Source organism: Eleutherodactylus coqui, chromosome 12 (genome assembly GCF_035609145.1).
Source record: "Eleutherodactylus coqui strain aEleCoq1 chromosome 12, aEleCoq1.hap1, whole genome shotgun sequence".
NCBI lineage: Eukaryota > Metazoa > Chordata > Amphibia > Anura > Eleutherodactylidae > Eleutherodactylus > Eleutherodactylus coqui.
Window position 1 is genome coordinate 27,442,335 of NC_089848.1, and position 13,855 is coordinate 27,456,189.

The 13,855-nt window shown below is 40.4% G+C and overlaps 1 protein-coding gene across 1 annotated transcript in view; it reads right to left on the minus strand.

The window, feature by feature from the left end:
• Positions 1-374: 374 nt before the first annotated feature.
• The window catches only part of MYRIP (myosin VIIA and Rab interacting protein), a 398,493-nt gene continuing 385,012 nt past the window's right edge, over positions 375-13,855 (minus strand). Inside the window, exons 15-17 of the mRNA XM_066584716.1 lie at positions 8,440-8,500; positions 6,750-6,868; positions 375-3,723 (exon numbers count right to left, since the gene is read on the minus strand). Coding sequence (XP_066440813.1) covers positions 3,691-3,723; positions 6,750-6,868; positions 8,440-8,500 — 213 coding nt within the window. The 3' untranslated portion in view covers positions 375-3,690. The remainder of the gene's footprint in view (positions 3,724-6,749; positions 6,869-8,439; positions 8,501-13,855) is intronic.

Below are 13,855 nucleotides of genomic sequence, written 5' to 3' on the forward strand. Positions count from 1 at the left end.
TTCTCAAACCATTATTCCCACGTGCATGATATTTAAATGATAGCATTAGTCTTTGCATTAGAGTACAGAGTGTTAAGGCAGCAGAAATGCGGTCCTAAGCTCCCGCACAACGACCTGAAGGTTGCAGGTTCAATCCCCATGTGGTTTGGGTAGCCGGCTCAAGGTTGACTCATCCTTCCATTCTTCCGAGGTCGGTAAAATGAGTACCCAGCTTACTGGGGCATAAAAAGATAACTGGGGAAGGCAATGGCAAACCACCGCACAAAAACAGTCTGCCATGATGTGATGTCACTCATGCTTACATCAGAGGACTTTACCTCTCCATTAAATAAACAGACAGACACTTATTTAATGATGTAAATTTTTATCTCTCTGAAGTTTGCATTTGTAATCAAGGCTTTTTGTATGTTTTTCAATTACAATTTAAACTGACATGCATTTAATTACATCAGTTCCTCGAAGCCAGCTGTTTTTTCATAAAGTTCTCGTTTCATTTCTCATCTTGAACAGATTCTACAGGTGACATGAAAGCACATCGACTTAAGATTTCTCCAACTGAATAGATTTTCCTATATAGTCTTCCTCTATATAACCTTTAAAATACTTTCATTTGTAAAAAAATTCATCTTGATATAAATATTAAAACTAAAAAGAATCACTTAATGGCAAAATAATTCTCCGGGTGATAGAATAGAATACCTGTGTTAAACAGGAAACTCTTTTTACACGCATTTGGCACAAATAAATTCTGTCCATGACATAGATGGGTTTTTTTGCAGTGCTTACACAGTACATAGTTTCTTTTCTGATACTTTAACATTAGTACACTACAGTAGCTTCATTACATGCGTTTATGGGAGCCATTCTACAGCAACAACATGACAAAGGGCAAAATGCATCGGCAACCCATTTCCATTCAGGTTAGTTAAAATCATTAACCATTAGGTATGTGACCATTACTCACACATAAAAAGTATAGTAAGCACCAATATTGGCGTCGCTCAAACTCCTGTCCTTCAATGCTATTAAGAGGAAACAAGATGGTGTGCAAAATGCTTTAACAGAATTTTGGGCACAATAGGGTGAATGTATAATTGGCATTCCTACACTATTTATAACATCGGTTCCACATCATGCTCATACATGTAATGATCAGGTAAACGAAAAAAAAAAACAATCATGATTGTCCAGTATGTAAAAGAATTCAAAAATGTATTTTTTTTTAGATTGGCCATAAAATCCCCGATTTAGATTTTTTTAAAATAGGGATTTATAATTGAATATGAAATGTTATGATTATTTACTGTTTAGCTCAGATTAATAGTGATCAGTAATTGGACATCCGATAGCAATAGGTCCATCCTCTATCAGAATATTGTTCCACACCAAGCCCTAAAATAGGCATTATTTCTTTCTGGTAACAGTATGATGTGACACAAGTAAGGGTGGTTTTACACCTGAGTTGGGGATTCTACTTTCCTGTTCCATACGGGAAGCAGCAAAGGAGAATCCCTATGGCTGAACAGCTCTGTTTCTGGATGGCACTGACAGTGCTGTCATAGTGTTCAATGATGAGGGGACTCCCTGCAGGGATTAAGGAATCCCCTGCCACAGGTGTCACAGCAGTGGCAGAGGACCGCGATCTTCTCCCCAAGTTTTCAATTGGGCCAGCGCTGCTGCTGCTGGCCCCATTGACAACAAAGTGAAGCCCCTGGATGTGGCAGCAGCCAGGGGTTTCACATCCAGGAAATCCCCTACTGCAGCTGTCACAGCCACAGCAAGGGATAGTGATCCTCTCCCATTGCTTTCAATGGGGCTGCATTATTTATGTGCGACTTTTAGCTTCGGTCACGCGTTTTTCACACATGCGTCTGGCGATTCTTTTTTCAGCGCGCCTATTCATGCACTGAAAAGAAATCGCTCGTCTAACCGAACCATAAGGACATATTTTCATTTTTAATGGCTTTGATATACAGTATATGTGTGAATATTTTGCTTTAGCCATCATTGTACGGGCTAGGGATGGCAACATCTGATGCCTTCAATGTCTTCTTTACTTTGTCAGGTTCTGGAATTTGGCCTGACCAATCTATATATTCATTTTGTCACCACAATAATACTAATTGGCATGTCAATTCCCAAAGGGCCACATTTTTTAAACTTAGAGAAAACAACTATATTGTGTTACCTATAGCAAGCATTCAGCTTCCAACTTTTTCTGGTAGAGATTATAATATGAAAGCAGGAATCTGCTGGGCTGCTATGAACAACCTCTAACTTCTTGTCTGCACAAGTGTCTTTGGATGTTCATCAAATATGTTGATGCAGTCATGAACTGCAACATCTGAGACATTAAAATTGATGGTCTATCGCACTTGATTGAACGTCTACAGTGCTTGACGTGTACCACTGGTGTCTCGTAAGAGCACTCCTTTTCTGCACTTTTTGGGCACCATATATTTCACATGAATATGAGTAAACATTGTTTGAATTAATGGTAATTAATCACTCTTCTGTGCCAATTCTGATGAGATTATTAATATTGGGATTGATACGACTTGTGTACTATTAACCCTTTCCAATCCAATTTTGCATTCAGGGTTTCCTAAAAGGCTTTCTCTTTTTGCTGTTATAAAACAGTGCCATCTGCTGGCTAAAACCAGTGTGTGTGCGCCAGACAGGCTCCGACAGCAGAGTGGCTGGCAATAGACAGTAAGAATACCCTGCCAGACGTCTTCTGACATTGGAGCTGTACAAGCTTCAATCAGAATGTAGGAAGACATCAGACATTGGATTGGAAAGGGTTAATATCCCTATATATCCCTGTCTTATTTTTAGTATTGTCTGTGTCAGGTGAATGGGACTGAGCTGCAATAAAGAGGCAGAGCCACTACTAAAAGCATGAGCTGTTCCTGATAAGCAATGATGGGGATGCAGGGCTTAACAAAGCACCATAGGCCCTTCAAGCAAGTGATTGGCGGTGTTGTCAACAGTCAGACCCCCTCTGATCTAACATTAGTAGGCCATGAAGTTTAATGTCCAAGATGAACCCCTTTAAGCTACATTTACAGTATGCATATGTAATGATGTTATATAGTAGTATGGAGCTTAATGTTGGGTCTCGGTTGTCTCTAATTGTTTTACTACTAGCATTGTTCTGCTTACATATTTTATATGATTTTTGCCAATATTAACAAAGAATATCGGGACCGTAAATTCAAAGCTAAGATACAATTACAAATGGCTTTTTTAAGTAGAAAATAGCATGGTAACGATAAAAGACTTGTCAGATACATTTTTAAATACACTTTTACAATAAAACATTTGCTCTTACATTTCATTTGGCATACTGTATGAACACATCAAAACATAATGATACAAAAACAGAGTATTTTTTTGTTAGCACATTACTGTACCAGGACAAAAATAAAAAAGTGCATAAGAAAACAGAGAGCCTTTCTTGAAACTCAATAACCTTTTTCCGGTGTCTCCAAAGAACTTAAGGCAGAGTTCCACTTAGCAGACCATATTGTTAACCATTCCTGGTGAGGTATCTGGACAAAGCCTGGAAACATAAGCGCCGTAACATCACACGAGGATCCATTTTTCATGGAGAACAAAATGGCTGTCAAATGAAGGCACTCTTGTGTTCGTCTTTAGGCATTATACTTATTTGGCAGTATAAATATGTTAATACATTACGTTGGATCCTTTCGTGGGTTCCTGAAACATTAAAGAACATATATTCATGAATTTCATGTAGCTTTACCATCTGAAAAAATGGTTGGACCAGAAGATACTCTACGATTAATCATTACTCACAAAACATATTAAGACAAGTCCGCTCATACTACCAGATGCATTTGAACATATCATGGTCACTTACGACACCGTTACTGAAGGATACATGTACAACACCTAATACTATAGCAATTCTAACACAAGATAAAGGAGTGATAATAGGCAAGTGGAGCATCATGTTCTGGATGAACCTATCTGATGCCCGATGGACAACTCTTATTATTACTGTATCGATTGGAATACCTAAAGGGAATCTCTAACTATTATCATCTTGTAGTTTTTACTCTATGTTAACATATCTATTTGAAAGAGAGTTCGAAATGCCCTGAATAGACATAGGGTAGAGTTTAATAAGACCCACATGCCAGATTTCTGGAGCTAAAAAGTAGCAAATTTCTGCAGAAGCCATACTTGTGTAGAAATTAGCCATTTTTGGACTTTTTTAACTGCACTCACTAATTTAAAAAAAACATGGGTGGGTTGGAAATAACAGAAAGGGTGGGATCAGTCACAGCCCAGCATATTAGTAGTCTATTACAGAAGCTGGCATAATGTATAGCACAAATCTACACCAGCTGGTGTGGAATTGATTTCTGTCCGTATGTGACGGTCAGAGATGTACGCAATTTATTAACTGGTCACTAATAGGGTTTTTTCCAATGCATGCAACTTTTTACAGCACTGCACCTGAAGACGGATAGGTGTCTTGTGCTGGGTATAGCAGGAGCTCGGCTGTCTGATGTTAATTGAGCTCCTGCTCTGACAGCTGAGATCGGGGAGGCATATAGCTCCCTCTGTAAGGGGTGATGTCAGATATGGTGACCGCTCACTTAACACAATGACAGCGCTTGCAGATGAACCTAAAAAGAGCCCATCAATGCAAAGAAAGGCAAGTATGGAAAATACAAATAGTGAAAGAGTCAGCGAGGTCAAGGCTGCAGTGCAATGCATGCATCTCCACTAATTCCATCTATGGACAAGCCCTATTGGATTCTATGGCGATGAAGAAGGGATTTGGAGCTCCCGATCAGAAAAGCAAAGTATTGAGAACAATAAAGATATATTAAAAAATTATTCAACACAGGGTTTGGAACCTGTTCAGGTTAAAAAGTCTCAAAATGGTGTTCATATGTGGGCATTCACTTTAAGGGCGAGCACCCACTGGCGTTTGCGTTTTCCGCGGGAAAAAAACGCAGCGTTTTCGCCGCGTTTCCCGCGATTTTTCCGCGCGTTTTTCGCGGCCTTTTCGCGGCTTTTCCATTAATTTCCATTGACTTTCATGGGTGCATTAGGAGAAAAATAAGGACACATATGCAACTGACAGTTCCTATGTTAAAAACGCAAACGCAACGCAAAAAAAACGCCAGTGGACAGGAACACATGTTATCTCTATGCCTGTGCAGGAAAAACGCAAAACGCAAAACGCAGGTAAAAAAACGCCAGCGGGTGCTCGCCCTAAGGGTGGGTTCACACGAGCGTGTTTTTGTGCGTGCATACACACACACACAAAAACACTGTATTTGCAACATTGCATTCCCTATGGTGTGTGCACATGTCTGTACTTTTCAGGTGCGTGCCTGCAGATAGGACATGCGTGCACTATGGGGAATGCACGCATTGTTTTCAATGGACAGATGCAGCAGAGTAATTCTTCAATCCTCCGCCGCAGCTGTCACACGTGTCAGCTGCGGTAGAGGATTCTGCTGCCGGCAATTGATTTCATGGAAGGGCTTTAAATATGAGCCCTTCCCTGAAAACCAAGTAAAAGGGGTTTAAAAAAACAAAAAAATAGATACTCACTTTGCTTCAGCTGCCGGGGCTCAGCTGTGTCTTCTCCTGCTGTCCCCTGCTCTGTGGTGCTGATCTATCAGAAGCCGGGGATTTAAAATCCCTGCCTGCTGAAAGAGCTGAATGTGATTGGCTGAGGTGCTCAGCCAATCACAGGCAGCTCTCCCTGAATGAATGATGGATAGACTGATAGATCAGCACCACAGTGCAGGGGACAGCAGGAGAAGATGCGGCTGAGCTCCGGCAGCTGAAGCAAGGCATCTATTTTTCTATGTTTTTTTAAATCACTTTTACTTGATTTTCAGGGAAGGGCTTATATTTAAAGCCCTTCCCTTAAATCAACTGCTGGCAGCAGGATCCTCTACCGCAGCTGACATGTGTGACAGCTGCAGTAGAGAATTGAAGAATTCTTCTGCTGCATCTGTCACAGATGTGGCAGATGTAGCAGCAGGGAATTCTTTTTATTAGCGGGGATGAAGCAAAACATCTGTCACATGCAGCAGATGTGTTCTTCATCTCCGCGGGGGACAAGTCAGCGGTGGACAGATAAGTATATATATATACATTTATATATATATATATATATATATATATATTTTTTTTTTTTTTTTTACACTAAAATCTTTCTTTTTCAGGGAAGAGCTTATATGTAAAGCCATTCCCTGAAAAACAAATCAGGTGTGCCAGCAGACTGTTGTCTTCAATGGAACCGCTGGCAGCGGCAGCGGCTCCATTGAAGAGAATGCCTGCATTTTTTTTACACTAAAATTTTTCTTTTTCAGGGAAGGGCTTATATGTAAAGTCCTTCCCTGAAAAAGAATTCAGGGGTGCCGGCAGAGCGGGGTTTTCAATGGAGTCGCCGGCAGCAGCCATGGCTCCATTAAAAACACTGCACGCAGCTGCATACACGCGTGTTTTTGCTCGTACCTAGGTGTGCACGTATGTACGCACCTAAGTACGCACAAAAACACGCTCGTGTGAACCCACCCTAAGAGTGGAAAGACATGTTAGGGAATGAATACTGGATGGGAAGGGGACGAGCTGAACAAGATATTCTGCAGATAGTAAGAGATATATTGTCTATACGTATGTGAAACTCGATCTCCTGATCAAAACTCGTCATGCACGGCCCAGTGATTGTAGTACTGTAGGTCACGTACCATTACTTCCAGGACAGAACTCTTGCGTTCTCTTGTTCTTTGAGTTAAAGATCCTTGTAGCACAAAGTTTCTATTACATGCCCTCATTATGGCCACTGCTGGATGCTCAGGTTCTTCATCTTTTTTACAGAAATTGAAAAAAAAACAATATTACATCAATTTATACATTAACAGTATACTGATTACTAAATACTAAGCTCTGGTGTTACTTTTTACCACCATCACACATTCTTCTCATATTTTCATGATTTTTCAAGCGTTTCCCAATCTTGCAACCTTTTTAAATTGATGGCTTGTCCTTCGCATAGGCCATCAATATCCAATCAATTGGAGTCTACTGCTTGCAATCCCTGCTGATCAGCTGATTGAAAGGGCAGCAGCGCTGGTGGGCATGCTGCACCCTCTTCAATGTTCACAACTAAGCGTGAGCCTGTTCGTACTCAGAGCGCCATATTATTTGTAGCAGCTGTTCTGAGTACTACAGGTGGATGGGACAAGCCTGCAGTACTCAGAATGGCTGCTGTAAATAATGCAGAGTTCTGAGTATGAACAAGTTTATGCTACGATGTAAACATTGAAGAGGTTGTGGCGCTCATGCGATTGCTTTGCCCCTTCCATCAGCTGATCAGCGGAGATCCTGAGCGGCGGACCCCAACTGATCAGATATTGATGGCCTGTAATGAGGGTAAGCTAACATTTCAGGAATTACCCTTCAGTGATGACAAAAAGCAGAAAGCACACTGTCATGTATGAAAGAAAAGGGGTATTATGGGCCAATGAGGATCAAAAGAGGTTCTCAACAAATGGTTTGGTCTTTATTGTTATACTGCCAAATGGACATTTACAGTTCTACTTCAAGTAGTAAAGTGAGGAGTGAACTATATATCAAGATCTATAGAAGGCAATATCCAGTACCATCAATATACAGTATTTAAGTGTCAGCTAATGGGAGGATCAATCAAAGCGCTTTAAATACAGTCATTGTGGAGCTTCGCGTGTTCTATGATTAAGAACCAGTCAAATGGTTCAATACTCATAAGCATACTTGATTTACTATGAGATTATTTTTAACTTCCCACTTCAATAAAGCATGAATTTCCTATATACACTTTTTGGTGCTGGATGTTGCCTTCTAAATCATTACACTCAGGAACTGGCCCGGAGGACCATGTTTCCTGTACATTATTCTAACTCCTCCGGTCGGCTAACTGATTCAAAGATGGCGAGCAAAATGTGTTGACTTGTACTTATCAAGATAACCTAAGATCTATAGAAAAAAGGAAATTTCACTAGGAGGATGTCAGATACAGACAGCCTTTCTTTAGCTTATGGGTCCTTTGGAGGAATGATTATCTTGAGATATCTCAAGAGTTAATATCTACGTTTATAGCTGGTGTGACGACAAAATATCTGTTCATCTCTTCTCACTGTTACTGCATGTAAAATGAAGGATTATGCGATGACCACTGAATTCCACGGCCTGGAGACCACGCTTCAAATGACTTTTGCTCATACAGTTGAATCTTGATTGTGGGACAATCGCCTTTGTATTACCTCAATATATCTTAAAAGTATCTGACTTGCACAATTAAAGGTACAGAGAGCAGAAATTTGAATAAGCAAACAAACATCTACTATTATTACTGTACATGTTATTACATAATGGAATTCCATAAAAATGGGAACTGACCTTGCAGAGGAGTTGCTGGAAGTTTTCTTCTCTGTTGTCTAGAAGTGTCTATTGTGTGAACCTAAATAAATGCATACATACATAAATATGGAATAAAAGAGCATCTGTCAGATCTCCTTTGCTTCATTATCTGAGAATACCATAGGATAGAGGTGTAAGCACTGAGCCTATGGATATAGATTTCTATGATTTAATTCAGTATTTTCATGTATGGGGGTGCATTCAGACGAGTGTGGTTTACACGCTATTACAGCAACATGTAAACCACGCTGCTGACATGCAGGAATTCTGCAGTGAATGAGCTGCTCCATGCTCCACTGAGCAGCCCGTTCACATGTCCATGCTGCGAGTGTTGCCCTGGCTCTCATAGGAGCCTGTGGTCAGCACCATGGACAATGCTGCAGCATGGAGCTGACAGGTGAGTTGGCACTCGCTGTCCTATCTTTTTTACCAGCACAGATTCAGCGCTGGTAAAAAAAAAAAGCTCCGTGTGAGCGCTTCCATGGCAACCTATTGGTTGCTTTAGAAGCGTGGTTTACACGTGGTTGTAGCAGAGTGTAAACCACACTCGTCTGAATGCACCCTGAGGCTATTTATAGGGACACTTCCATCACTTTTTTTCCACATACTAACAAGCAATATGCAAGTGTTTTATGTCCAATATTTTTTAAAACTATAAGACACAGTGGACCATAAGACAGACCTGAATTTTAGTTGGAAGAAAAGAAGAAAAAATATTTCAAATCAAATGGTGCCCTAAAGTCTTCCACACAGAAGACAATACTATTTCAACATTGTAAAGGGCAACAACAGTCTGTACTGAACAAAAAGGAAGAAACCAAACTTCATCATTATTCACAAAGCCTAGGAAGGTTTGCTGTTTGTCAATAACAAAAAAAAAGAAACTTTAATCTTCTAATGTTCAGCTAGTTGTCAGGAAACCCTAAACACTCATCCTCACTATTCTCAGACTCTGGGAAGCTCAGCTGCTCACATTCGCTGGAATCACTTTCTTTACTGTCTTCATATGGGACATTATCTCCAGAGCACTGGCATAACTATAGGGGATGTGGTTGCATCCGGGCCCAAGAGCCTCAGGGGGCCCATAAGGCTTCTCCTCACCATATAGGGAGCCCAGTACTATGAATAAACCATTATAGTTGGGGGCCCTGTTACAGGTTTTGCATTGGGGCCCAGCAGCTTCAAGTTACGCCTCTTAGTTAAGGGGTTAAGAGAAGTTGGGGAACCCCAAGATAAACTTTTGCACCCGGGCCCATGAGCCTTTAGCTACGCCCCTGCTCCAGAGCCACCTAAGGCGTTGCTAATGCTATATTTTTTTGAGTATCTTACAACTGTTTCATCCTTCACTGACTGCCATGAGAATTTTACCCACTTGGAAACTTGCATGATAGCGGGACTCTTCATTTATCCAGTAGCTATCAGATCATGATTACCAGCAGCCATCCATTCCACTCTTCTTGGACAAAATACTTTACATTTGCATCGAGGCTGCAAATGACTAGTAATCCCGTCAAGAATTATGACTAGTTGAGTCTTCCCTTTAAATCTTTTTAGCGGCGTCACTAATCTGTGCCCTACCTTGTTTAAACATTAATAGGCCAGAATCTTTCAGAAGTCCTCCAAGATGTTTGGACCACATTTTGAAGTCATACCTTCATCTATCCTTTCTCATGAACATACACAATAATTCTTTGTGGGATCTCCTCTTTTTGCGTAGTTTTGTTTTTGAAAACTAAAATTGGTGGTTGGTTAGTGCCATTTGCACAGCAGGACAACACAACAGTGTAATTTTCTCATGTCCTGAGGTTTTCACTGTTACGTATGTATTATTCTTCACATGAACAGTCCTGTTTGATGAAACCTCAAAGGTTAAAGGCACTTCATCCATGTTCCCAATCTGGCTTTCTTCCTAGCATCAATGACACATTTTTGAAAAGACAGAATCTTTGTCTCATAATCTACTGCCATTTTTTCAACAGTTCTAGTTTTGGTGCACATTGCAAGGCCAAGTCTTGCCATGAATCTGTAGCACCATGATGCTGAACCAGTGAAATCCTTAATGCCTTTCTCTGAAGTCATATATTTGGCTTTGTGGATTATCATTTTTGTAAAGACTTGAAAAGCCATTATCCCCGTGGTGTAGGATTGATTCTTTTATTTCCACTTCTAATTGCAGCCCTTTGGCAGTATGCTCACAAAGATTAGTGTTACATTTTTAAGCCTTCTTTCTGTTTCCTCCATTCACTTGTTGTTTCGGAATGTTCAATTTGTCTGGCTGATGAGTCCACATATAATGGGGAGGAATAGAGCATGGAGATGTCAAAAACTGATATTGCATTCACAATTAGGACACAACCTAACCACCAAGCCTCAATATACATGCAAGTCACAAAACCTTTCATATCTCCCAAAGACAATGGCTCATATGGAATATTTGTTTGTTCACTTCACTGGTTGTCTCCATAGAAAACCTCTTCACTGTTAAGCCCTTCCTTGTTCCAGATATGAAAGCATGAAATGTTTGTGTTCCAGGTACTCATCTGGCTTCTTCATGTTGTCTGCGTAACAACTTCTCATCCTCCATTATCTTCACTCACATATAAAAGTTCATATCCTTGATATTGTCTTTTCTCAAGTCAAACTGCCTCGGAGCCATAATTTGTTTAGTATAAATATGGTGTAAGCTTGTCCAAGCTGCGAGCTTGTTCACAGTCCCACCAAGTCCACCACATGAACTCTTACCATGAGATGCGGCCAAGCAGAGTCACTCAGCTGGAATCTCAAAATCAACTTTGTTGTCCTGATTTAGAAAAGTTTGGTCTGTTTTGATTGGGCTGCACAACCATTGGAAATAATATATCTTACATGTATTTGCACACATTGTTTCAGAAATCGAATGAGATGCTTTTGAAATGTATAAACATCTACTGATCAGTGTTGTAAACCATCTGAAATAACTACGAAGATTGTGCATGCCAATTTCCTTAAGTTTGTTTCTCTATAGTAAATGGCAATGGGTGAATTGTGGCTTGGGCATTATTCTAGTGAAAACCCCGCACCTTGTCTTGTAGTAAAATAATAATTTTCCACAAAGTCACACCATCACACCAATCTCTACATCATCTTTCAGGCTTTTCAAATATGATGATTGCTGAGCAGCAATGAAAAATATGTGTTTTAGTTGAATTAACTTAGAAATGAATAACTCAATGAAATCTTCCGAGGTCTTCACAAGTGTCTCCAGTGTGCATGTCTGTGATGTAATCCACTGTTTGAAGGTAATATTTTCATTGAAATTCTCACATAATATTTAGCAGATAGTGTTGGTAAGTGGATAGGTGAATGTTTTGGCTTTCCATTAGTTTCTTTAAATTGCACACAAACCTTCGTTCCTCTAGACGTAGTGGATGCCCTCTCGTTACCGACGCAGTCCTGGGTATAAACAGATCATGGGAGAGATCCTTGTATTGTCCCCTAATGTAGTTATACATAGTTATTTGATCGCCCCTTAGCCGTCTTTTTTCCAGGGTGAATAATCCTAACGTTGATATCCTCCTTGGGTATTCCAGTCCCTTCATTCCATGTATTAGTTTAGTTGCCCTTCTTTAAACCCCCTCGAGCACAGGAACATCTTTCCTGAGCACCGGTGACCAGAACTGTACGCAGTATTCCATGTGAGGCCTGATAAGTGCCTTATATAGTGGAAGAATAATGTTCTCGCCCCTCGCCCCTATACCTCTTTTAATGCACCCCACGACTTTATTAGCTTTTGCAGCAGCTAACTGGCATTGGTTGATCCAGGTAAATCTGCAATCCACTAGTACCCCCAGGTCTTTTTCCATATCACTTTTCCCTAGCATTACCCCATTTAGTGTATATTGGTGACATCCTTTTCTCCTGCCCATGTGCATAACCTTACATTCATCAACATTGAACTTCATTTGCCATTTTTCTGCCCAAGCCCCCAGCTTATCTAGGTCCTTTAGTAGCTGCACATTGTCCTCCGTTGTATTAATTATATTATATAATTTTGTATCATCTACAAATATTGATATTTTGCTGTGCAGCCCCTCTATCAGGTCGCTGATTAATATATTGAACAGAATGGGGCCTAAGACTGGGCCCTGTGGCACCCCACTAGCGACGGTGGCCCAATCAGAGAACGAACCATTTATTACCACCTCTGCTTTCTATGTCTGAGCCAGTTCTTTACCCAGATACAGACGTTTTCACCCAATCCAAGCTGCCTCATTTTATATATCAACCTATTATGCCTCTTATGGCACGGTGTCAAATGCTTTAGAGAAATACAGATATACAAGATCAATAGACTTTCCCAGGTCCAGCCTAGAACTTAATTCCTCATTGAAGCTGATCCGATTGGTCTGATATGATCGACGCCTTATGAACCCATGCTGATGAGGAGTTATTCCGTTGTTCTCCTTGAGGTATTCTAGGATAGCATCTCTCAGAGACCCCTCAAATATTTTTCCAGTTATTAAAGTGAGACTTACCGGCCTGTAGTTACCAGGCTCACTTTTAGACCCCTTTTTGTATATTGGAACCATGTTGGCAATGCGCCAATCCAATGGTACAACCCCGGTCTTGATAGTGTCCATAAATATAAGAAATAGTGGTCTAGCTATCACATCAATTAGCTCCCTTAGAACCCTTGGGTGTATTCCATCTGACCCCGGTGATTTATCGATTTTAATCTTTTTAACCGGCTCTGCACTTCCTCCTGCGTTAGGTATGCTATATGTAGTGGGAGGTTTGTTTTATTCCCTTGCATCTCATGTGGCATTTTATTTTCATTCGTGAATACATTTAAAAAGAAACTAATAGATTTGCCTTCCCCCCCATTGTCTTCTATGGTTTCTCCTGCATTATTCGTTAAAGGGCCAGTGCTCTCAGTGCAAATCCTTTTGCTGTTAATATAGTTGAAGAATAGTTTACATATTTTGTTTTTTTCCCTGTACGATTTTAGCGCTTCTTCACTGCCTTCTTGTTTTAGTAGTTTAAACGCTTTCCTTTTTTCGTTCATTGCCCCCCTTACAGTCTTGTCGAACCACATTGGTTTCCTTCTACTTGTGGCTCTTTTTTTTTTTTTTTTAAACGGTATGAACTGCTCACATGAGGTGATTGGGATGTTTTTAAACTTTTCCCGTTTGTCGTTTGTACTGATATTTTTGAGGATGTTGTCCCATTTAATGTTACTGATAGTAGTTCTAAGCTCATCAAATTTTGCTTTACTAAAGTTTAGTTTCTTTGTCGCTCCCTGATGAGGCTTCTTATTGAATGACAGCTGGAAATTGATTATATTGTGGTCACTGTTCCCCAAGTGCCCCTCAACCTGTGCCCCCATTATTCGGTCCGGTTTGTTGGTTAGTACTAA